This window comes from Lissotriton vulgaris, chromosome 8, assembly GCF_964263255.1.
Source record: "Lissotriton vulgaris chromosome 8, aLisVul1.2, whole genome shotgun sequence".
NCBI lineage: Eukaryota > Metazoa > Chordata > Amphibia > Caudata > Salamandridae > Lissotriton > Lissotriton vulgaris.
Window position 1 is genome coordinate 1477662709 of NC_141696.1, and position 25425 is coordinate 1477688133.

The 25425-nt window shown below is 48.9% G+C and overlaps 1 protein-coding gene and 1 pseudogene across 1 annotated transcript; both read right to left on the reverse strand.

Annotated features, from left to right (window-relative positions):
• Window positions 1–15417: 15417 nt before the first annotated feature.
• On the reverse strand, window positions 15418–15555 carry LOC147698949 (U1 spliceosomal RNA; annotated as a pseudogene).
• A 232-nt stretch (window positions 15556–15787) lies between these two features.
• Window positions 15788–17166, reverse strand: LOC147698950 (uncharacterized). Its single transcript, XM_086933532.1, has one exon. It carries the CDS (start codon window positions 17090–17092, stop codon window positions 15788–15790), a length of 1305 nt encoding a protein of 434 aa, XP_086789658.1. The 5' UTR covers window positions 17093–17166.
• Window positions 17167–25425: the final 8259 nt, after the last annotated feature.

Consider the following 25425-nt stretch of genomic DNA (forward strand, 5'->3'; position numbering starts at 1 on the left):
TAAGTCTATCTTAAGTCTGTCTTAAGTTTGTCTTAAGACAAACTTAAGACAAACTCCTAACTTCCGTGAATACCAAAAGTAGTAAGTTTATTCTGTGAATGCCAAAAGTAGTAAGTGCATTCTGTGAATACCAAAATCGTAGTAAGTTTCGGTTTGAGTCTTAAGTTCATTCTGTGAATCGGGCCCACTAGCCCTGGTATGTTACCGGGGATGGGAACTAGAGGCACAGGGCGCTAGGAGCTACTAAGCGTCCAACATGAAATATTAACACAAAAGCACACAATTGATGGACGGAATGCAGAACCAATCAAAACATTCACCACCAGTCAAGAGATCTGGGTTAAATCCATCATTCTATTGCTCACCATGCCACCCCAGTTTAGACCTGGCCATATGCAAATCAGTCTTGACCCTGTGCCTCATGGTAACAGTCCAGCCCGAACTGCCAAGCCAGGTCCTCCCTGGACCGGAAACAAGCATCCTAGGACCGGTTTCGGGGTTTCACCCCTCTTCAGCCAGTATCGCTTGAATCCAGTGGCACAGTGAGCCTGGGACCCATGTCTGAGCATACCCGGTGCATTTAGGGCGAGAAAGCAAAAGACACACAATTGATGGATGGAATGCGGAACCAATCAAAACATTCACCCCCAGTCAAGTGGTGCTGCTCCTAGTGAGGTGATCTACAGGTGCTTAGAGGTGCGTGATTGGCGAGGGCATCTTACAAAATGTTTAGGAGTGGCCTTACACACCACCTGGTGTTATGCTTCCTCATAGGCCGTCCTCGCCCTCTAAAAACTTGTTTTGATAGAGGGTGAGCATACACCTGACGACAGGGATGCACGGTGAAGGGATAATCATTTCCCTAGTCATCGCCCACTTCTTTTAACACCATACAGTCGTCCACTTTACTAAAATTAGTCTTTAAGACTACTGTAAATGTTTTTAGATGACTTTCACTACCCACGGGCCCCCTCTCAGTTTAGAAGTGCCTCCCTGTTGTCAGGTGTATGCCCACTCTCTATCAAACCAAGGGGCAGATTTACAACTTCTGGCACATCTCTGCAAATCAGCAGGAATGCGCCAGAACAGATGCGTCACGCAATACCCCCCTTGCGCCACCACGGATGCGTCGCATTTGCAATGCGCCGCATCACGGTGCAAGGAGGGGCATGTGCGTGAAGCATCTTGTGGTGTACGGGTGGTTCATTCCTGGAGTCACGTCGCAAGCGCGATGCAACTCCTGCAATGCACAGGGGCCGTCCATATTTAATGTGGTGCGTCACTTCTTATGCCTGCTTCAAAGGCATAAGGATTTCACGCAGCAGCGTCGCAAAACTGACTTTAGTGAAATATTGTAGATTTCGCTGCCTCAGTTTTACAGGGTTTTCCTGCGAGGGAACGTCCACCCTGCGATAGAACGCCCACATGAAATCTGGTGCAGGTTTTATGTGGCACAGGGCTTTACAACTTGACGCATCTGCCTAGATGCGTCACATTGTAAATAAGTCGCAATGTGGTGCATGGTTTACGCCGCCACTGCGTCGCAAAACTGTTGGTCTGAGGCGGGAAAACTACGGTAAATAAATTATCCTGAAATGAAATGGAAAAGGCAAAGTTATGAAAGTAAAGTAATGTGCAAAAGGTGCTGAAAATTGAGAAAATGCAAAATGAGAAATCAAAGTCACAAAACAATGAAGTGGAACAAAATGCAACTAAAGATTGAATTTAAAAAAAAATTAAACAGGACCGTGGATGGATTCTAATCTAAGCAGAAGTACCGAAACTGACGATATGTCAACAGATTGTGGGGCATATTATTAAGGTGGGCGATATGAAATTATCGCCGCTTTTGCGGCCGTTTTCGGTCGCAAAGCGCCGATAATTTAATCGCCCTATTAGCAAGCTGTCACTAACATCAGTTAGCGACAGCTTTGAGGCGATAGCGAGCGGTTTGGGGCCTGCTTTGCATGGCAGCAATATTTATCGCTAATGACATGCAAAGTGGGCGTACCCAACCTGTTAGGGACTGAAAGCAGTCGCTAACATCGTTATCACCTATTATCAACGCAGGCGTAGCAATTAAAAAATTCACGCTAAGCGCGAATATCTCTGAAAACGAACGCCTGCTCAGACCAGTTCTTAACCTGTATATTGAATGGGAGGTGGATATTCAGGTTAAGACCATATTAGCGTTAATGCCTGAATATCGCTGGATTCCCAGCGAAATTCACGCATTTCGCCGCTATCGCCGGATATTTTATCGCTTTAGAGATAAACATTGCTAATAGCACGTTATCTCTGCGATAAAATCTGGCGATGCGCGGCGATAAAAAAAATATCGCTAAGCTCATTTAGGGATAAATATCGCTAGTTGTTGGTAATATGCCCCTGTTTTACCAGGTTTACCAGATCCTTCAGTTTTACACCACACGTGTTTTGTCTGCGTGTAGGCAGCATTAGACGAGCAAGTGGACAACGTGTAATATTTTGATATTTCACACTGTGGGGCATATTTATGTTGCCTGACACATCTCTGCAAATCGGTAGAGATGTGCCAGGAAAGATACGGCACGCAAGTTTATCCTTGTGCCACCAATGGTGCACCGCATTTACAATGCGGTGCACCATGGCGCAGGAATAAACAGATGCGTGTCGCATCTAGGGCGTGAAGTCGGCGCAGTGCTGAAGTTGTGTTGCGTGCGGCATGCAACTCCAGCACTATTCCAACTTGCCCTTTCTCTAACGTGGTGCGTCAAGCCTTACGCCTGCTTCAAGCAGGTGCTGGGTTTTGACGCATTAGCATTGGGAAAGTGACTCAGTCAAATCATGTAAATTTCACTGGATCACTTTTCAGGAGCGTTCCTGCGACGGAACGCCCCTCCTGCGTGGAAACGTCCATATGAAACCTTACGCAGGTTTATTTATTTATTTATTTATTAATTGTAGAGTTTTATATAGCGCAAACAAGACCCGTGGGTATCAGACCGCTTAACATCGGAATAGGTTAACTAACACAGGTGTTGACATTACAAGAAACAAACAGATATGAGGTAGATAATAGAATGAATATGATTGTGTGAACAGTATATATGCAAAGATGTGGCGTCATGTGCATCATGTGGCGCAGGGCCTTACACCGTGACGCATCTCCATAGATGCGTCACGATGTAAGTATGTTGCAACGTGGCGCAGGGTTTACCCCGCCGCTGCGACACAGAAGTGACGCAACGGCGGCGCAAAAGTGCCGCAAGTCCGACATAAATCTGCCCCTAAATATGGTCATTTAATAGATATAATTTACTGGATAAACATAAAATGGATACCCAATAATTAATGATGTGTTTCTTACTCTGCTAGCGGTTCGGTGCTTGCAATGCATTATGGGTACGCTTGAGGTACCAATGCTTGTTTTCACAGTTCCTACTCGAGTTTGATGGAGACGAAAGACTGCAATGCCACTGATGGCCAACAGAGGTCTTCAGAGGGGTCACATCGTCACATTAGCGATGCGGCTTCGCCTGCACAAATGAAAATAAGACTTTGTTGAACTATTGTTCCTTCGGTTGGTACCAGAAGCGACTGCGAGTAGAGCCCGGGAGATCATGGGAAATGTAAGCACTTCAAGAAGAACGTGTTTCTGGAATCACGCTTTGTGTACGATAATTGCTACCACGAATAAACATTCATAGCCTACATCCCAAGCATTATCAGACTTGGTACACAGTAATATCTTATATTAAAAATACATATTTGTGTTCTGAATCTTCAGGCATCTATTACTATATGAAAACTTTAAAAGAATTTCCTGAATACCTTCATCAGCACCACACACAGTACAGCTGAAATTCAGCTCACGAATAGAAATACAATCAATCAATCAATCATAGTACTTGTAAAGCGCGCTACTTACCTGTGAGGGTCTCAAGGCGCTGAGGGGAGGGGGGTGCCGCTATTGCTCGAAGAGCCAGGTCTTGAGCAGTCTTCTGAAGGTGAGTAGGTCTTGGGTCTGCTGTAGGTGGGTAGGGAGGGTGTTCCAGGTCTTGGCGGTGAGGTAGGAGAAGGATCTGCCGCCAGAGGTCATTTGTTGGATGCGGGGGACAGAGGCGAGGGTGAGGCTGGCAGAGCGGAGGTGGCGGGTGGGGGTATAGAAGCTGAGTCTGCTGTTCAGGTAGGCTGGTCCGGCGTTGTGGAGTGCTTTGTGTGCGTGAGTGAGGAGCTTGAAGGTGATCCTCTTGTCGATGGGGAGCCAGTGTAGGTCTCTCAGGTGGGGGGTGATGTGGCTGCGGCGGGGGACGTTGTCGATCAGTCGGGCAGAGGCGTTTTGGATGCGTTGTAGCCATGGTAGGTGTTTGGCTGGCATTCCTGCGTAGAGTGCGTTGCCATAGTCCAGCCGTTCTTCTTGTTCAGCTGCTTAGACATGGAGAGGGAAGAGTCTGAGGATGAATTCTAGGTTTCATCCATGGTTGGCTACTAGGAGTCATTGGATGCTCGGCTTCACCAGAATGCAGAAAAAGTTTAAATCACACCTTTCATACTAGCACTAACTCATCAGATGTCAACACATTTTAGATCTTCCAAATATTCAGTTCATTCCATTATCAACATCACAGAATTGATACCATATACATACCTTAAAGAAAGGATATATATTTGTTTACATGACATAGTTAGGGCGGGGTCACTGTAAGTCCTCAGTATAACCTAAAAAAACAGCTCCTATGTTACAGAACAGTTTCAAAATCAAAGTTCAATATTATTAATAATGGTTTTCGCTGCTGACAGTTCTATGCTCACACATATGCATTATGGGTAGGCCGAATTTACATCTCTCCTATACCAGGGCCTCATTCGTGATTTCCTTCTGACTCAGAAGCGCAACTAGTCAAATTTAGGAGGTGGAAGGGGTGCTGATTTCTTCAAGCAAAATGCAGAGTGGAGCTGCAGGGGCTCCAAGCAGGGGGGGGCATCAAAGCCTCATTAACTGGCAGAAGGTCTTTAAAAGACCTGTGAAGTACTCGGGTGCGGCTGTGGGTGTGCCCGGGAAGCTGTCTCATCCCGGGCTGACACACACAACGGGGGGGAGAGGGGGGCTAAAGCCCTTTGAGTCACGTGAGCGCTGCGGCTCCGCCTGCACCAATGAGAATAAGACTGTTGAACTATTGTTCCATCTGTTAGTACCAGAAGCGACTGCGAGTAGAGCCCGGGGGATCATGGGAATGTAAGCGCATTCAGTGGGGCTAATGAAAACCAACATTCACAATTATAGATAACACTAGCAGCCCGTCCCGACGTTGTCCGGGTATGAATTGCTGCCGGCCAGTAGTATATTGTTTCGTAGGATTTCATTTTGATAGCATTTCTTATCTGTGACAGGCCTGTGAAACGCTCCGATTCACAGTGCACTGCTGATGCACTTAAGAGTGCTCGTTCAGTAATGTGTGAACTCGAGTTTCCCTACTTTATTTTCCTTGCAATATTATATAGCGCGAACTCGACAACATGGCATGAGCACAATTTACATTTTCAGAAGAACACATTGATTTGTGGTAGGCACGGGGAGACAACGCGATTTGCCTGGAATCACAGGATGTTGAGCTGATGCTGAGATTCTAACGTAGCTCCCCATCTCTAAAGTTCGCAATTCTACAACTTGTGGTGGGAGGTGTGTCTAAAAGTGTATGTCGGTGCTGGGCATCAATGAGAGAGACCTGTGCATTTTTCCAATTGGTGGTGAAAAAATATGAGTATGTTGCTGGAGATGTGGGCCGCCGTGCCACCAATGTACTTACGGGGGAGGGTAAACACCCATTATTTCGCAAATTTCTTTCCGCATACCATCACTCTGCATACTTTCATTACGAAAGTACCGTGACTCCGCAATGCCATTATAACGCATGGCATTACATTTTATATGCTTTTACCACGCATACATGTACAACAAAATTCGTTGTAAATGCATGAATGGTAAAAGCATGTTTTTTAAAAATGTTTGGATAAGGCAAGTATGGGTATAGGGGTATATGTTTTGGGGTACTGAGGTATATGTTTTGGGGTGTTTGGGTATTTTAATGGTTCAGATATAGTTTTGGGTTATGGGGTACAGGGGTATTTTTAGGGTTCAGGGCTAGGTTTGGGTTTTGGTGTATAGGGGTATTTTTAGGGTTCAGGGGTAGGTTTGGGTTTTGGGGTACAGGGGTATTTTAAGGGTTCAGGGCTAGGTTTGGCTTTTGGGGTACAGGGGTATTTTTAGGGTGCAGGGCTAGGTTTGGGTTTTGGGATACAGGGGTATTTTAGGGTTCAGTGGTAGGTTTGGGTTTTGGGGACAGGGGTATTTTAAGGGTTATGGGCTTAGGTTTGGGTTTGGGGGTACAGGGGTATTTTAGGGTTTAGGGGTAGGTTTGGGTTTTGGGGTACAGGGGTATTTTTAGGGTTCAGGGTTATGTTTGGGTTTTGAGGTACAGGGGTATTTATAGGGTTCAGGGCTAGGTTTTGGTTTTGGGGTACAGGGGTATTTTTAGGGTTTAGGGATAGGTTTGGGTTTTAGGGTACAGGGTATATTTATAAGGTTAAGATGGTTTAGTGTTTAAGGGTGTTGGGGTATTTTATAGAGTAAGGGTGGGTTATGATTTTGGGGTGCAGGGGTATTTAAAGTAGGGGTGGGCAGAATTGGCGCAAACTTGGTACAATAAATCCACAATATTTCGTTCCGTCAGATTTCCAATTATTAAAACAGAAGCCTCCTATTTTTTTTTTTTTTTGGTGTAAGAAGTTTATTGCACTTAACACAAAAGAAATATCATTACACGTGATTCGCCTACAACCTCAACAGGCCGGCTGCAGTCTTGTTCTTCCGATAAGGGTCGCAGTTGTTGTACACAGCCCATCAGCCGACATCCAGCGGACCGGCGGCGTCGTGTATGACAATCACAGAACATTCATTAAGTGCCATATTCGCTCACATACACGTTAGTGTTCTTACTTTTTCTTTTCACATTTTCTCCCAAAGGTAACTTAACCATAACAATACCTAAGTTAATATAAAGTGTCCTTCAGCTACAAGTGCTCCATGTCACAGCATCCTCCCTCCCCATCACCATTCCATAGTATTTATTACCAGTGTATATGTGCCCTCCATGCCTACACCCTAGTCATGATCAATCTCCTCGTCAGTCGCACCATGTTCCAATAGATAGTCTCGTAGGAACCTCCAGTAGTCCTTGAGCCGAGATCTAATCGGCAGCTCCTCCTCATATGTGGTCAGTGTGTCATGACAGTACACATGTCTTCCAACCAGTTTTTTACCTCCGGGCCCTTCCTGCTGTTCCAATGTAGGGATACCCTCCGCTTGGACAATTAGAGCGCTACAGCACAGAATTTGCGCTTCCGCACTCTCAGTTGCGGCACAATACCCAATAGACAAATTTTGGCTTTGCATCCCAAGGAAGAACCCAACATTTCATTCAACACCCATATCACTTGTTCCCAATATCCCGCCACCCTACGACAGTGCCAGACCAGATGCATGAAATCCGCGTTGTCTTGCTTACATCTGCTGCACTTTGAGTCCTCTCTCAACCCGTAGTTGTGCAATCTTTGTGGCGTATAGTACACCTGATGTAGGTACTTATAGTGAATGATTCTCAAATTACCGTTTGGCGTTAACATGTCAGTAAGCATGCAGGTAGATGCCCATTCTACATCGGTCAGCGGTGTCTCTAGACCCGCACTCCACTTGTCCCTAGCTTTGTCTGTGTTACCTCCTATAGCACTTTGTAAGCTTGTGTATAATTTGGACACCATGTGAGAGGCCGTAGGCGTGGTGAGGCGGAGTTGTAATGGCGCGAGTTGTTTTGGCTCCTCTGGGTGCGTGGGATAATGTTCCTTAAGTGCTCTTTGTAGCCTATAGTAATTGAAGCTGAAAAGTAGGGACGGGTTGCTGATGTATTGTAATTTGTCCAGCGTCTAAAAAACCCCATTGACATAAAGGTCGCCTAGTTTGTCTATGCCTGCCCATTTCAATAGATCCATGCCGACCTGTTCCTGTGTAACCGTGATAGCTGGGTGGTGAGCTAGTGGAAGAGCAGGGGCGTATAGTGGCAGAGCATCCGCCGCTTTTCCCATCAGTCTCCACGCCTCTGTGGTAGTGTTCACAGGGTTGATGTCGTGGTCGTGACGTCTGGGGCGTTTGTGTGTTAGTATGCTAGCTAGTGGTATCGGGTCTGTGTCCCCAGCTTCCACAGCCACGTGTGTTAGGAAGGGTATCTCGTGGTGCCAGTAGTGCGCGAACTGCGCCTGAGCGCATAAGTAGTATAGATAGAAATCCTGCACCTTGAAACCTCCCTTAGCATATGGCAGTGTCATCGTGTGTAGTTCCATTCTCGCCTGTTTCCCGGCCCAGAGCAAGTTAAGCACCAGTGTATTAATATTGCGGAATACTGCCGCTGGGGGCTTTATCGGTATGTTGTTGAACAAGTACAGGAATTTGGGTAGGAGTACCATTTTTACAATCGCGGCTCGGTCCGCCAGGGACAACGGAAGTTTATTCCATCTTTTAATTTTGTCTTCAAGGGACGCTATAGCTCGCCCGTAATTAGTGCGTATAACTAACTCAGGGTCCCTATGAAACCACACGCCTAAGTATTTCGTAGGCTCCTCTTGCCATTCTAGTGGGTAGTCCAGAGGTGTGGGGTGCGTGCTGTCTGTCAGGGATAGGATAAGAGATTTGTCCCAGTTGATCTGTAGCCCCGATTGTTGCCCAAATTTTATGTACTCCCTTAAAAGCGGATTTAAGTGAGGCTCCGGATTCTTGACATACAACACCATGTCATCCGCGTATAGTGAGATGTGCATTGGGCGTGTTGGCATCTGTATGGCCGAATAATGATGATGTTGTCTGATTTTACAAGCTAGCAGTTCCAAGATTAATGCAAAAGCATCGGCGAGAGCGGGCAGCCCTGCCTGGTGCCTCGGCATATCCGAATGGGTTCCGAAATATACCTGTTTATCCTAATGCGTGCAGACAAGTTTGTGTACAACATGGAGATCCATCCCAGAAATATCGGGGGAAACCCCATACGTACCAAAACAGCTTGAATGAAGGACCAACCAATAGTGTCAAATGCTTTAGCAGCATCTAACAATACTGCTACAGCTTTCGTTGCAGGAGCTAGATAATGCGCCAGGGCAAATAGTGTGCGTGTGGTATGCGTGGTAGCTCTATCAGGTATGAAGCCGGATTGGTCTGGCCTTATTAAGAGGGGCATAAGTGGCTTCAGCCTGTCTGCTAGTAAACTTGCAATTATTTTCGTGTCCACGTTTAGGAGGGATAGGGGGCGATATGAGACGCATTTGTCCTCTTCCTTGCCCGGCTTTAGGAGCGCAATAAGCAAGGCTTCTCTCATAGATTCCGGCAGGGTCTGGGCCTCATGTGCCGCCCCATAAAGCCTCACTAAGTGAGGAGCGAGTAGGTCTGCAAACGCTTTATAGAATTCCGTCACGAAACCATCTGGACCTGGCGCTTTGTTGTTGGGTAATCGCTTAATGGTATCTGTGACCTCTTCCACCGTAATGGGCCTTGCCAGGTATGCCCTGTGGCCATCCGCCAGCCATGCCATCTCTATGTCCTCCATGTAGGTGAGCAACTCTTCCTGTGGGGGCGATGGGCGCGCTGCATATAGGGTACCATAATGTGTCATAAATTCTTTTGTGATCCCTTTAATGTCGCTCACCACCTCCCCTGTGGGTGTACAAAGGGATGTTATATTTTGTGGCACCCTCTCTGAGCATATTTTGTCAGCCAGTGCCTTGCCCGGCCAACCCCCCTCCCCATATCGCCTTGCGGTCGCCCGCTTAGTGACATACTTAAGTTCGTCGGAGGTGAAGTTGATGTGCTCCGCTAAGAGGGTCTGAATTTCCCCAGCACTTTAGTGTCACCTGTGTGCGTGTACACCTGTTCTAAGTCATGTATGGCTTCTTCTCGTGTGCGTAATTGTTGTCGTATATCCTTCAGGATACCCGAGGTTGTACTGATACACACCCCCCTAATCATAGCCTTAAAGGCTTCCCAGAGAAGACATGGATCGTCAGTGGTTGGGCAGTTCTGTGCAAAATAATCTACTATTGCCGTATGTATGGAGGTGACATATAAGAGGTCCCGTAGTGCAGTTGCGTTAAAGCGCCAAGTGAAGGGCGGTGGCTCATATTGTGGGACTGCCACCTGTAGCAGCACCGGGTTGTGATTGAACAGTGTTCTCGGCATGTGTTTAGCATGTGTAACCCATGTTAGTACTTCCTGTGTTCCCAACCAGTAGTCCAGCCTGGACCAACTATTGTTCGCCGCATTAATGTGTGTCGCAGCTGTCACCCCCGGGTTACCAACCCTCCATATGTCCGCTAGTCGGAGGTCATCTATGGCGTCCCTCGGCATGTGCCGTGCATTTCCATGTTGTTCCGAGGTGTGCGCTGCCCTGTCCAGTTTGTCCTGCAGTGTCACATTAAAATCACCACCCCACAGTACGTGATCTATCTGCATATCCACCATGTTCTGCCACACCTTTCTGAAAAACCCGGGTCATCGATGTTGGGGCCATAAGTGTTTACCAACAGGATCTTCCGACCCCTGACCATACCCGCTACAAGAACACTTCTTCCCTCCGTGTCTCTGTGTACGCTCGTGATCACAAAGTGCGTCCCCTTCCGTATTAGAATACTGACCCCCCTAGAATAGGTTGAGTAGTTCGAGCTGGTTACCGATTCTGCCCATCTGTTTCCCAATGTGGATGTGCCGGTGTTTGCCATGTGTGTTTCTTGCAAAAAAACTATGTCTACATGCAGTCGGTCAAAATATGCAAACATTTGCCTGATCTTTTTCGGGTTGCCCAGACCTCTTACATTCCATGTGAGAAGATTCAATGTACTAATTCTCGACATTTACATTGGTAGTTACGACTCCAGTTCTCGTTTGGTGCACTGTTGGCATCAGGCAAGAGGTGTCCACTGGACATCGTGTTGCACATGGTAAAATCAACAATAGTGTGGAGTAATGGAATTGAACACCTGCATAGTAGTGTATGGCTATGGAGGTCGCCATGCTTCTCAGACACAGAGTTTGTAGCTCGATTAACCCCGAGATCCCCACCCGCCCCCCACCCACTTTAGCACCCAAACTTTGCCAAAGCCATCCCTCAACAAACTGTAAACTTATTCGAAGCCTGAGTTTGGGGCGCACCCGCCTGGGGGCGTCGCCAGGTTCACACATCTCCATCCACATAGTGGACGTGGACAGATGCTTACGACATCCTCAATGTAATGTCCATACTAATCATCCCTTCCCTCTCCCACCGCCAGAGTGAGATTGTAGTATTACGCAGTATAACCCAGAACAGCAATATCCACCATAACCCAGCACATAGTTCAACAGTAGTTCGTGCCTGTGCACCTCATATGGCTTGTCCAGAGGGCCCGCCGGTGCAAGTATACATGAAACACAAATGTCAACCAGGGGTTTAAGGTATACCTCCCGGGCCCAGTGTTCTGACTCGCATCCACTGGAGGCTGCTAGCCCGATGGATACTCACTGCGTGAATGCCCTTCCTGAGTCTTACTGCTGTTAAATACATTTCGTGCGGTGTGCCTTCGGAGGCGCCTTCAGTCTCTAGTCCGGGCCGGGCGCCATCTACGCGCCATGTTGTAGGCCCTCGTTTCAGGTCTCAGCACCAGTATGCCCACGTTTTTCTCGTAACGTTCGTAGAGCTAGTAAGTAATGTTCACAGTGCCTCCTGTTAGTCCACATCACTCGTCGGTTCAGCCTGTTCCTGAGCTTTTCGTCGCTTCCCCTGCTTTTTGATAAAGTCATGTGCGGCCTGCACCGTCTGTAGAATAACAGGTTTTCCCATATTCGTGATTTTGAGTTTTGCAGGGTACAGCATGGCGTACTCCAGCCCAAGTTCTCGCAGTTTCTTCTTCACCGGAGCAAATTCCTTCCGTGCCAGTTGCACCGCCATGGTGTGGTCGGGATAGAATTCCAGGGTGTTCCCCTGATAAGCGATTTTACCCATTTCCCTGGCGAGCCGTAGTACTGTGTCTCTGTCTCTCTAATTGAGCACGCGGGCTATGATCATTCGCGGGGCAGCTCCTGGTTTCGGCACGGGTGCCAGTGAGCGGTGTGCACGTTCAATCAAAAACACCGGGGACAGTTTGTCAGCGCCAAAGATTTCTTTTAGGAGCATTTCGACGTACGTTTCCATTTTCCCTGTGTTGGTGGATTCCGGTAGGCCCGTAATTCGGATGTTGTTCCGCCTGGACCTGGCTTCCTGGTCCTCCACCTTAGCGCGCAGGGTCTCCACCGTTTTCTCCAAGCCCCCGCACACTTTCGACGTGGTTTTATGTTCGTCTTCCACCCTGGAAATCCTCTGCTCCGCTTCAACAATCCGCTCGTCGTGTTTCTCTATCTTCGCCGCCATGTTGTCCACCCTCTGCATTACGTTGTCCAGTTTGCCATTCATCTCCTGCAGGCTCTGCTGGATTGCTCGTAGCACTGACTCCATGGCCGACCCTTCTGCCATCTCCCTGTCGCCTTCCACTTCTGGGGCGGTTGCTGTATTTTTAAGTTGTTTTCTTGTTTCAAATGGGAGCTTGGTCTGTTGTTTCTCCGGCTTCTCCATGTCCCTTGGTTGCAAAGGCGAGGAGTGTCCGCTCGTCTTCGGGCTGCCAGCCGTTGGAGTGTTGGCCGTTGGAGCAGTGCTATGTGCTGGTGTTGCGGCTCTCCACTTCGGGGTACGTCTATTCATCTGCCTCTACGGCTGCTAGGAAGTGCGTTTATTGTTGTGGCGGCAGTCGCTTACCGGGGACTTCAACATTCGCAGTGCCTCTGGAATGGCAGAACCCCTTGGGTGTCGAGTTACCTTGTCAGTTGTGAGCCATCGCCGGTGTGTATTGCATGTCCATGGCGGGCGTAAATCTCCCGCCTCCTCGATCACTCAGAGCCTCAGGCGCACTGTGTCGGGGATCGTGAGGTGCGCTCGTCCTGCATGTATCTTCAGTGGCGTCTGCATCTACCCATCTGAGTGGAGAGGCTCCGTTTCTCCCGCTCTGCGGGCAGCCGTTGCTGTAGTTCATATGCGTTCCAGCGCTTCCGCCATCTTGTTACCGCTGGAACGCACGGCGATACACAGTGTTTTCCGTTGCAGTCTCAGTTCCCCGTTGCCTGACGGCCTCATATAGTGACCGGCACCTCGAGTCCGCTCCGTCCCCGGTGTTCAGTTGCTCATACCATCGCCTGATCCGCTTTCAACCCGGGTGTCGGTGGGCGCCGGTCGCGGCCATTTTGGATCCACTCCGGCGATGTTTCTTCTTTTTGCTGAAATAACGATTTGCAGTCCGTATCCTTTCACATATTTGTCATAACGGTGTCAGCCTTACATTCCGACGATGGATGCTATTCGTGTCTCGGCGGTAGCAGCGGTTTAGAAGGGTGAAAAGCCGCTAGATTCGCATCCGTCCGGCGGAGCTGACACACTAGCCAGCCATTCCGCAGTGCGCCCTCTAGCGCCCCCCAGAAGCCTCATATATTCAAGGTAAAATAACAAGTATTTATACATGCTAAAATGCATATATAATCATTTCACAAAAGTGAAATTAGCTTCCAGCAAGCAGTGAGAGAGGTGATGATTTTGAGATCAAGCCCCTGCAAACCATTATGGGACGAGATTAGCAGTGGGAAGTGAATATTATCGTATCCAAATAATTCTACAAAGAGCTTCAGTTTATCTCGTTCTCCCCAGTTGTCCCCAAGAGGCAAATGCAATAGCATTTAAAATATTATACATCAAGCTGCAGTTCACCTCATGGTCCCTAGATGTCCCTGATGAGGCAAATGCAATAGCATTTAAAATATTACACATCAAGCTGCAGTTCACCTTGCCGTCCCAAGATGTCCCTGATGAGTAAAATTCCAAAACATTGAAACCCTTTAATGAATGCTAAAAATTATGCTAACCTTATCCCATAATGCTTTGCAGGGCCTTTTAGTTGTATTTTTGCCCATAACTGTGCTTGGGGTGGTTCTAAGAGAATGGGACCTCCACTGAATTACTATTTAAAGGGAGCAGGAATGTATAGAACCTGGGAAGAAAAAAGAACACTCGTGACGTGACAGCGATTGTCACGCCCCCAGCACACACCCACAGCACAATGCAGACACGCCCACAAGGGACTACTTTGCTGGCACGGTTCTTTTACCGTTTAAATGTATATGGTGGGCGTCTGCATAGCCTATCTCCTTCTGCTGCAACTGCCCTTCCCAACGCTGAATTGGGTGCGAGTTTACCTGGCCAAAAGGTGCAAGGTCTCTCTTTAAAATAATAGTATAGATACAACCATAATTTTAAAGATTGCTGAACAGTGTTAGTCATAGATTCAATGCAGAGCAGTGTACTTTCTTTTGAACTTAATTATAGATCTCAACACACTGAGATCCTTCAAAAATTCACGTGTTTAATCCGTAATCAGCGCCACACAAAGTTTTTTTTTTTTCCCCTTGCCAACTCCTAGAGCCGGCCACTACCCCCTGAAGTCAATCAAGTGCCAATTGCCGAAGCCAAAATCATGCTCGAGAGCCTCATCCACGAAACCGCAGACGAAGGCATCTCAGCCAAGGCATTGTGAAGCCATCTTGCCGGTCAGCCGGCTATATACACCAGCATCCCGACTTTCAAGCCCCACAACCGCCATTTCATGCTCGAGAAAATCATTTGCCATGTTACATGCAAATGAAGCATCTCAGCCGTTACGACATCTCCCCACCCCCTGGCCCATCAAGCACATCTCAAACTGCACCTGATTTAGCCAAAGGACAGAGAGGCATCGGATACTACACCCAGCGGAAGAACCACCTTCGTGATCATGGTGTCTCCCCTGCCAGAGAACAACCTTTTTTTTTTTTTTTTTTCCCTTGCCAACTCATAGAGCCGGCCACTACCCCCTGAAGTCAATCAAGTGCCAATTGCCGAAGCCAAAGTCATGCTCGAGAGCATCATCCACGAAACCGCAGATGAAGGCATCTCAGCCAAGGCATTGTGAAGCCATCTTGCCGGTCAGCCGGCTTTATACACCAGCATCCCGACTTTCAAGCCCCACAACCGCCATATCATGCTCGAGAATTTCATTTGCAATGTTATATGCAAATGAGACATCTCAGCCGTACGACTTTCTCCACCCCTAGCCCGTCAAGCACATCTCAAACTGCACCTGATTTAGCCAGAAGACAGAGAAGCGTCTGATACTACACCCCAGCGGGAGAACCACCTTAGTGATCATGGTGTCTCCCCTGCCAGGTAAGTGAACCACCTTTTTTTTTTTTAAGGTGCTCCAGACTCCTTTTTATTTTTTTCCCTTTTTGTCTTTCTTGAAACCAGAGATCAGGGGAAAGCGCGAACGCAGTCCCCCACTACCAGAAATTATGCAGTCGAGTATCCCGCATTTGGGGACATCGCAGGGGTCAGCACATCCGAAGTGCAATGGATGAGCCTCACCCTGGGAGAACCACCTTTTTTTTTTTTTAGGTTTGGGGCAAAGACTTTTATTAAGTGCTTAAAAGTTTGCGATACATAGTTTTCAAGGAAGTGGTACCTCCCCCTTAGGAAAGGCAGTCCACTTTAACTTTTTAATCAAATGCATTAAAACATATACAGGTCGTCTGATTGGGGTTCAAATTGTCTGCAGGTAGCGTTTGCAGATTTTAAATGGGGCCATTTTAAAGAGTCCAGTGGGGTAGGGGGGGGGGGGAGTGTTACAGTTCTTCCCCTTCCCTACTTTTCTGCTTGTCCATGGCTGCATAGTCTCTAAGCAGGCTGAGCACCATTCTGCGGCACCCTTCTCGGTTCACCACCTCTCCATTGGTAACCAGGCGGGTCCTGGCGAACAGGAGAATGTCTTTAATACAGCAAAGGAGCCTCCAGCACCCCTGGATAGCTTCCTCTGTGTGTGTCCCTGGAAACAGCCCGTACATCATGGACTGTTCTGTAATGTTCTCGTAGGGGATGAGGGCTAGCAGTTCTTGGCGTAAGACAGCCCGTAGCCTCTGGGCAAAGGGGCAGGCCCAGAAGAGATGGTGTGCAGTTTCCTCTGCGGGGCATCCCCTTGGACAGTTCCTGTGCGGGCACAGGCCTCTGCTGTGCATGAAGGACCTTACTGGCAGACCCTCCTTCACAGACATCCATGCTATGTCCTTGTGTCTGTTTGTCAGACTTGGGGAGGATACATTCCCCCACACGTGCGCTGCCGTTGCTGGGGGCAGATCGCTCACTGGTTCGGTGGTGTCTCTGGTCCCGATCAGTTTGCGGATTGTCTTGGGCTTCCAAAGGCAAGGGATGACACAGTTTAGCCCAAATTCACCCACAAACTTTTCCACCTCCCTGTAATACCATGGTAGGTCCCAGTTGAAAGTTACTGCATTTTCCCACTTTTCCCATCCTAGCCGTCTCCACACCGGGAGGAGGAAAAAGCGGAAGACTTTGTAGGCAGAGTGGTCCTTGTTCATATTTAACAAAGTTATTTGGACGCAGCCACACACAAAGAAGGCCCTGAGGATTGTTGGGATGTCGGGGACTGCCTTCCCCCCTTTGCGGTGCTCCTTGTGCATGACCGACCGTTTCACCCTGTCCATCTTTGAGTGCCAGATGAAGTGGAACACCATGCTGTTTATGGCCCGTGCTACGTTGGCCAGGAGTGGCCAGGCCTGTGTCACATATTGCAGCACGGGCAGGGCGTCGTGCCTGAGCACCAGAGCCTTCCCCTCAATGCTCAGGTTTCTCAGGCTCCAGAGACCCAGTTTCTGCTTCACCTTGGCCAAGCGTTCGTTCCAGCTCTTCGCTGCTGCCCCTGGTCCGCCAAACCAGACGCCGAGGATCTTCATCAGTCCTGCCTCGATGGGGAAGGGGAGAGGCTCGTTGCAGAGGTCCCATCGCCCGAAGAGTTTGGCCTGCGACTTGTCCACGTTGATTCTTGCCCCTGATGCCTTTCCGAAGTCTGTGCACGCCTCCAGCAGGGATTTGACTGAGTCTCCATCCGCGCAGAAGAGGGTGACATCGTCCATGTACAGCGAACACTTGACCTCCTTCTTCGCGTCGCCGGGTGTCTGGATCCCTCTGATGTTTGGGTTCTTCCTGATGTACTCGGCAAGAAGTTCTATAACCAAAACAAACAGAGGTGGCGAGAGCGGGGACATCTTTCTTTCTTACACCAATAGTCTATATTTTGTACATTATACAATTAGGGCGGCACTACCCTAAATCCATCTGTTTAACCAACAGAACCAGCTCCTGTGTTACCAAACAGTTTCAAAATTAATGTCCAATAATTATCGCCAATGGTCTTTTGTGGCAGCGACAGTTCTATGCTTACACAGATGCATTATGGGTATGCCGGATTTATCATCTCTTCTATTCCATGGCTTCATTTGGAGATTTCCTTCTGAGTAAAGACTGCAATTCTACTGACTGCCGACAGAGGGCCACGCTCGAGTTTACATTGTCATCCCGGCTCCCAGGCTATCTTCGAACTTTGCCTCATTAGACAGCTGTGACGTCTCCTCTGGAGCCCCGCCCACTCTAGGGGACGCTGAACGTCCAGCCCAGCGAGCCAGCTGCTAAGATCCCCTCCCCCATCCATGCACAGGGTGCCAGGAAAGGGGGCAGGCTGCTTTAATGGGCAAAATGGGCATTGCCCTCCCACCTTTTTGTAACTAAAAAGAAGAGGATAAAAAACAACAAATGCAAAAAGAAAAATTGATGGACAGAATGCAGAACAATGTCATAAATTCACCCCAGTACAGAGATCTGGACCTAAAGCCATCGTTTTTTTACTCACCATTTCATTCCTGTTGAGACATGGCCACATGCAAATCAGTCCTGCACCCAATGGGAACAGTCCAGCCCAAACTGCCAGACCAGGTCCTCCACAGACTGGAAACAAGCATCCTAAGACCAGTTTCAGGCTTTCAGCCCTCATCAGCCAAGATAGCTTGACTCCACTGGCATGGAGAGCACGGCACTCACGTCTGAGCATACCCGTCCCATTCGGGGTGACAAATGCAAAAAGAAAAATTGACGGAATGCGGGGGTGAGTGTTTGATTTGCTCAAACGCTCCGTCCATCATCCTCTCTGGTATCGATAAGAAATAACAATCATAGCTGCCAAGGTTTCAGATTGCCATGTGTGACAGCTCAATGACTATGAGTGACACTTCCTAGCGAGCAAAAATCATGCAATGAAGACAAGGAAAACTTCTAAATATCAGAAATGACAGCCTTCCCCTGTCTTCTCATGGCTGTTCACATTATTCCACAGCAAGATACTCTCAAGTCATGACCGACTGGAGAGTTTTGAGATGGCAGCAAAGACATTTACAGAGCTCTTAGCTAGCCAATCACATGTCTTAAAAAATTCACAGCAATATACTAAAGTGTTAACTGTTCTAAGACTGCTTTTTTATACTAATATCTCAAACTAGTGACCTGAATTACACCGAACCAACACAAGAACACCTTCTGAGTTAGGTTCTGCTTTCATTCCAAGTTTGGTGTAAATCTGTTCACTGGTTCTGGCTGCATCTTAATAGTATTTTCCCACTGGATACCTGTAATCTAAGTCCCTTTATAGCTCAAATGTGTACAGTTATTCTTTCTATGCCTTCTTTTTTCAGATCAAAGGCATAGATTCTGAGTAAAAGAAAACAGATCTAACATTTACAATCCATCATGAATATAATGGGAGAGGGAAAGATTCGGGTCTAGGGCGATTCCAGAATAGATCGAGAAGGAGCAAAACAAGCAGAAAAACAGGGACCAAAAACAATTGCATCATACGTGATGAAGACGCAGAATAAAGTTACAGATGGACTTCTATAGACAAAACAAAAGGGTTACCAGCAAAGCTCAAGTAGATGTGAGAAACAATTTAATATTAGTGGAGAATTGTGACAATGCTCACAAACCTGTTCAGAAAATGCAGCACGGTCAAAGCTCAGAAGGTACCTTCCACCCGACTCCCGACATGCCGCCAAACTGTTACTTGCCTTCCAAATATTACCAATAGAATCGATTGTTTTCCAAGAGTGGGTAAGGAAAGAGGAAAGCGGCACCTGCAAGTTCTCTGAGGACACCACCTTGAAGACCCGTGCTATAAAAGAGAGATGGGATTTCTGGTACAGGGTAGCAGCAGCGCCTGCCTGGCAAAACTAGTACTTACTTGAACTTACTTCTGTCATACAGTCTGAGCCAGGAAGACTGACTTTCTCACAAGTTCGTGTCCGGCGGCCGCGGCGGTGTGAGCTGCACAGTGTCACAGCCGCACAGCATGATCCAGTGTCTGGCAGACTCCCCGCAGCGTCGCCCGTGATAATGCCTCTCATGATGCGCGGCCTGGGCCATCATGCTCCAAAGTCTGAGTGAGTCTGCAGTTCATGCTGCCGTCTGCGCCGGTCCGAACACTGCTGGGTCTATTTTATGCACAGGCTGCTGAGAGACAGCAGCGCACTTGAAACTCGGGCAGACTCACTCTCGACGAGTCTCCAGCCGCGCCGCTTCTAGTTCTAGCAACCCCACTTCCTGTAAGGTCTCGTCCGGATTACCAGTAGTAGCAGAACTGTACTGCCAAGGGCCAGCCCTGCCCTGGGTTTCTGGTGCTACAGACAGCCGCACGGCGCCGCAGGCGCCGGGAAGAATTTAATCCAGACAGGTTGAGGTCTCAGTCAGATTTTAACATTTGTAGCACGCAATCAGCCAGACTTGAGGAGTAGACTAAGAATCAAAATCCTTAACTCTTTGTTAACTGAGCTAGCTGCTGGTGGCAGGTCTGCAGGGGATCTGCAGAGCCGGCATGCACGCACTATGTAGCCAGTTTCGGTGGTATTAAAAGTGTGTGACAATGCATTTCAGTGCGGTGATGCGGAACACCACACTGAAATGCGTTATAGTCACACGTGATGAGTGATACTTGGCAGGCCTGAACACTGGGCAGCAGAAAATAAAATGTACTCTTGAAAACTGTTAGATTTTTTGGGGCATATTCTCAAGGATTTATCACCGAGTTATCGGCACTTTATCGCCACCAAAATGGCGAAAAATATATCGCACCATTCACAAGCTGGTGCTGTCAACCAATATCACCAGTTCTCCTGCGATAGCAGGCAGCAAAAATATTGCCACGGAAGACAGCAACAAATAACGCTAATGATATGCAGAGCAGGCGTTCCCGTGTAAAAAGCAGCGACTACACAACTTTGCAACATTCACAATGACCAGCCAGATCGGCGATAAGATCCCAAAACAGGCGATAAGGCGCGTTTCCAGCAGGGATTTTACACCTGCTCTGACCTGGTGTTAAGTCGGACGACAACCTGCACCAAAAATGGGAGCCTAGCCCACAGCCACCCCAGAAGAACAACAGATGCCATGGAGCCACTGATCATACAGCTCGGACATCCAAGAGGTCCACAACACAACCCCCCCCGGCTGCCACCCTCCCCCTCCCGTGCCCATCCCGGTCACCCCCCCTGACAAAGACAACTCATATCAACCTTACGGAATCATGTACCAAACAATTGACATGATGTCGCACATTTACCAAAAAGAACATTCCTGTGTGGACAGACAAAGGAGAAGTATACATTCAAATTTTAATTCAAAACAAATTGTTTTATTCTAAATAAACTCAAAACAATATTTGGCACATTCCTGGCGGGTCTTCACTGGACAATCTGTAAGTCATAGCCTGCAAGACAAAGACCAAGATAAGAAAGTGTGTCATGCGCACATCAAAGGACACAGAGAGAGAGAGAGAAAACAAGAGAGAGAAAGAAAGCGAGAGAGAGAGAGAGAGAGGGAGAGAGAAAGAGGGAGAGCGGGAGAGAAAGTGCAGACACTGCGGAACCAGGACTCACTGCTCACCTGCTGCCACTGGTGTGTCTCCAACCACGTGGTGGCATACACTGCAGTCCACCATGTCCCTCATCTGAAACAGAGTCCAGAATCAATGATGGCAGAGTTCACATCATTGCACACGTCAACATCGCTTGCCTGCCCCTGCGCACACAGGCTGCTGCACCCCAGCCCCTCCCACCACCCAGCAGTGCCTGCCCGCCCCTGTGAACCCAGGCCGCACTGGTCACCTTCCAGCACCTGCGTGTCTCCAAGCGGGCCCTTCACATTTCGGAGAAAGCTCCAAGCCCGGGGCCCATGACCTTGGCAGCCTCCACAGCCTGCAGCACCGCACCACAGGACACAAGGTCACACACATGAGTCTGGGTCTTCATTTGGCAAGGGCAGAGAACATATCAGTGCACACGGCATCATCGCAGGCTGCACACTCGCTAAGCCCTTTAGGTGCTACTAAGTCTGTGAACCGTGAGGCCACGCCCCGTGGCGCTCGGCGGAAGTAGCCCGCTGGCTCAGGCCTACACTGCGGTCAAGCAGGGCGCACACACAGATCCTCACCAGTCCGGACCGCCAGCACAGCGCATCATCGCAGGCTGCACACCCGCTCGGCACTCAAGGTGCACTATGTCAGTGCCCCGAATGTCACCCTCCCATGGCAGTAGGCCCGATCCGGCCAAGAGCCTTGGATGCAACAAACTCTGTGCACCTCAACTCATGGTCCCTTTCTTATTGATTCCTGTGGTACGAACGCAATGATGTCACCCCCGGCAGTGTTGAATGTGATGTGGTAGTTCCCTAGGCCCACATGCATAATTAACACCAGCACGCATATACCCCGAAAGAGAGTGGAAATGGCGTCCAGCATGTGCACCCGGCCCTTTTTATTGGCAGGGTCACATGTGCTGTGACACGTGTGCTGGATGGGTGTGGCGTGGGTGTGAACCAGCCGTGAGGGAGTGGCTGTGCCATGCTGACAACTAGACCTGTGAGCACCAGATCACGACAGAGAGGACTTGGGACTTGGGAGGGGAGCATTGCGTCCCCCTCTGTGAGAATGAGCGGAGTGGGCTGGCCTGGCATATGCCAGTCCAGTGTAGGGGTTTGAACATTTGAACATTGACCCGGGGCACTGGGCGTGGTTCCGTCCTGTTCTGGACAAGGAAGTAACACATGTGTGTGTCTCTATTGTGGCGTTGGAGCTACCAGGACCACAATCGGCAATGAAACACCCTGTGACTCAAGCCCCACAACATGAGCAACATGGACGTAAGGGGGACCCACTGACCCTACATCCATCCATACTTCAACACTTGAATGATCATGGACATGACACATCTGTGTAAAAATTAATGTTCAATGCACATTCAGTGGAGTGTTGTAGCTGGAGCAGTACAGGGCCACGCATACCCCACTTCACAATGTTTGCACGTGGAGGGCCAGCCATAGTCCTTCAGGGAATGACAAGTTCATCGGAAGAGGAAGAGTCCAGTTCGCAGTATGATTGCTGTGTCATTGGTAAAAGAACCAAATATGGCAGTCCATGTTGAGGTCCAATGTGAGTGTCTCTGAGTGTGTGTATGGGGGACAGTGGAAGGTGATGATGCAAAGTGCAGAACCAAGCAGGAACAGGCCATATGGCGGAGATGGAATGCTACCGCTTCCTTCTTACCAGCAAGGCCGATTCATCCACATCTTCGTCCTCTGCTGTTTCATGTGCCACACATGTGGGTGGAGGTGTCCTGTCCCCAGCACTGTGTGGCAGTGATGCCTCAGGGGGCTGAGGTAGAATGTCTGCTGCACTGTGTGGCACTGACACATCAGTGGGGGGTGATGTGGATGGAGTGGTAGCAGCAGCAGTCATCAGTGCCAGGCCTTGTGGCAGCAATTCCATGAGGATGGGCTTCAGGGCATTGAGGAACCCAGCTACCTCTCACTGGTGTGCAGCCGTGGCAGCCGCACTTTCCGCCTGCGTCAAATCCATGTTCTCCATAAGCCTCCGCTTGTGTCCCAACTCCCGGGTGATATTATTGGAGCCGCTCGGACTGGACAGTTGTTCTTGTCTCCGAGTCAGAACTCCAGCGATGTCAAGCATAGATCATTGGAGAGCATGGAGCGGACTGTGGGTGTCCATTAGGGACTGTAAGTGGTCCCTGGTGGGACTTAGACACCCACATAAGGCATCTAGTTAGGCTGCCATGAGGTCAAACCCCACCGCAGCCATCTTCTCCTGGTACCCTAACACACGGCGTTAGAAGTCCATGTGTTGTTTGTGGGGGTCTTGGGAGACAGCCGTGGTGGTGGGTGCTGGCTGCTATGTGGGGAGTGTAGGGGGTGGGGTCTCATTGATGCAGCTGGGTTGCCATGCTCCTGGAGGTGACTTGACGTAGCTGACGATGAACTCTTGGAGGGTGTCGGTGTTGAAGGCGTGGTGTTCCTCTTTGTCATCAGAGAATAGGGGTTCAGTCTACTCAGCAGGGGGTGTTGGTGTCAGCCCTGCAATATGAAAGAGAGATGCAGTTTGAAATTGTGTTCACATGCAGCTAAGGGTCCAGGGGAAAAAGGAAGGTTTTGAGAAGCTTTCAGAACTTCGGATGGCTCGGTTCCATCCGAATCCTGGGTGGAAGAGCATTCCACAAGGTCGCTGAGTTCACTGAAAAGCGGCGACCCCCATTCCGAGTCTGCCTCACTCTCTGGACAATTGCCAGATTGGCATGATTGGAGAGAAGCGATCTAGTGGCCTTGTACGGGCGAACAAAATGCCCTAAAATAGGGGGGCCGTTCCCCTGCAGGGACTTGTGAGCAATACATAGGGGCTTAAATTTGACCCTTTCACGAATTGGTAGCCAATGGAGGGCTTTGAGTGCCTGTCTGGCTGACGATCTGCGTGAAATACCAGTCAGGAGTCTCGCTGCAGAGTTCTGGACTCGTTGAAGAGTGTTGATTGTAGATTCAGGGGCTGCCAGGAGGAGAGCGTTACTATAATCCAGTCTAGATAAAATCAGACCCTGGATAAGTAGCCTCCTTGAGAGTTCTGGCAATAAGGAAAGTATTTTCCGAGCAGAACGGAGTAGCCCTATGCAGATGCCCGCTGTCTTTTTTGCTTGGGTCTTAAATGTCAGGTCCTGCTCCAGCCATACTCCCAGACTTTTTAGTTCATTCTTTGGGGTTGGTGCAGGTCCCAGACAGGCAGGCCAGATGGAATTTGGTAAGGATGTTATATGGTGGCCTAGCAACATAAGCTCTGCTTTAGTCCCATTCAATTTGAGACGTGAGCCGTTCATCCAAGAATGGATTTCTGAGAGGCAGGTGTGAAGATTTTCCGCGCAGTGTTTTTCTTGGGAGAGCGCGATGACCAGTTGGGTGTCGTCGGCGTACGTGACTATTTTAATCCCAAATGGATTCACCACATCCTCGAGGGGGGCCATATAAACATTGAATAAGGTAGGGCTCAGTGATGAGCCCTGTGGGACCCCACACTCGAGGGGGGTTATCTTGGAGCGTGCTGCTCCCTCCCAAACCTGGAAGGTACGATTCTCCAAGAAAGATGTGAGCCATTGCCGCGCTGTACCTGACACTCTCAAGTTGCTCAAACAATGGATTAAGATCTTATGGTCCACCGTATCGAAAGCAGCGCTCAGATCCAGGAGGATCACCAAGGTTGATGCCCCTGAATCCAAAATGCACCTTGCCTTCTCTACGACTGCTAATAAGGCGGACTCTGTTCCCTGCCCTGGGCGAAAACCAGTCTGGGAATTACGAAGCAGCTTATTCCTTTCTAAGACAGAAGAGAGCTGCTGATTGGCTATTTTTTCCGCCATTTTACTGACGCACGGCAGCAGCGAGATTGGTCGGAAATTAGCCAACTCTGCGGGGTCGAGCTCAGGTTTTTTAACTGGAGTCAAGCTATCCAGGCTGATGAAGGTTGATAGCCAGAACCCGGTCCTTGGATGCTTGATTCCGGTCTGGGAAAGACATGGCTTGGTAGTTCGGACTGGACTGTTCCCATGAGGCACAGGTTCAGAGCTGATTTGCATATAGCCAGTGTCTAACCCAGGGTGGTGTGGAGTGCAAAAAAACGATGGATTTAGGCCCAGATCCTTGTACTGGGGTGAATGTATGACATTGTTCTACATTCTGTCCATCAACTGTGTTTTTTGCAGGTTTTTTAAGGAGCGCCTTAACCATGGCCCGCTTCCAGCTGGGTGGGACAATTCCCTGAGTGAAGGAGGCATTGAGAAGGTCTGTGAATATTGGAGCAGTGGTGGCGGCTACCTGATTCATAATATGCATGGGGGCAGGGTCATTGGGAGAGCCACTCTTTATGGTGTGCAACATTTTTAAGAGGTCATCCCTTGAAATCGGGGAAAACGAGTCAAGGCGAGGGCCGGAAGAAGGGGCCAAAGAATGAGCCCAGTCAGAGGCTTGGTCGCTCTGCGGCAAAGTTTTGAGTATGTTTAGAATTTTGTTTTCAAAGAAAGCGGCCAATTGATTG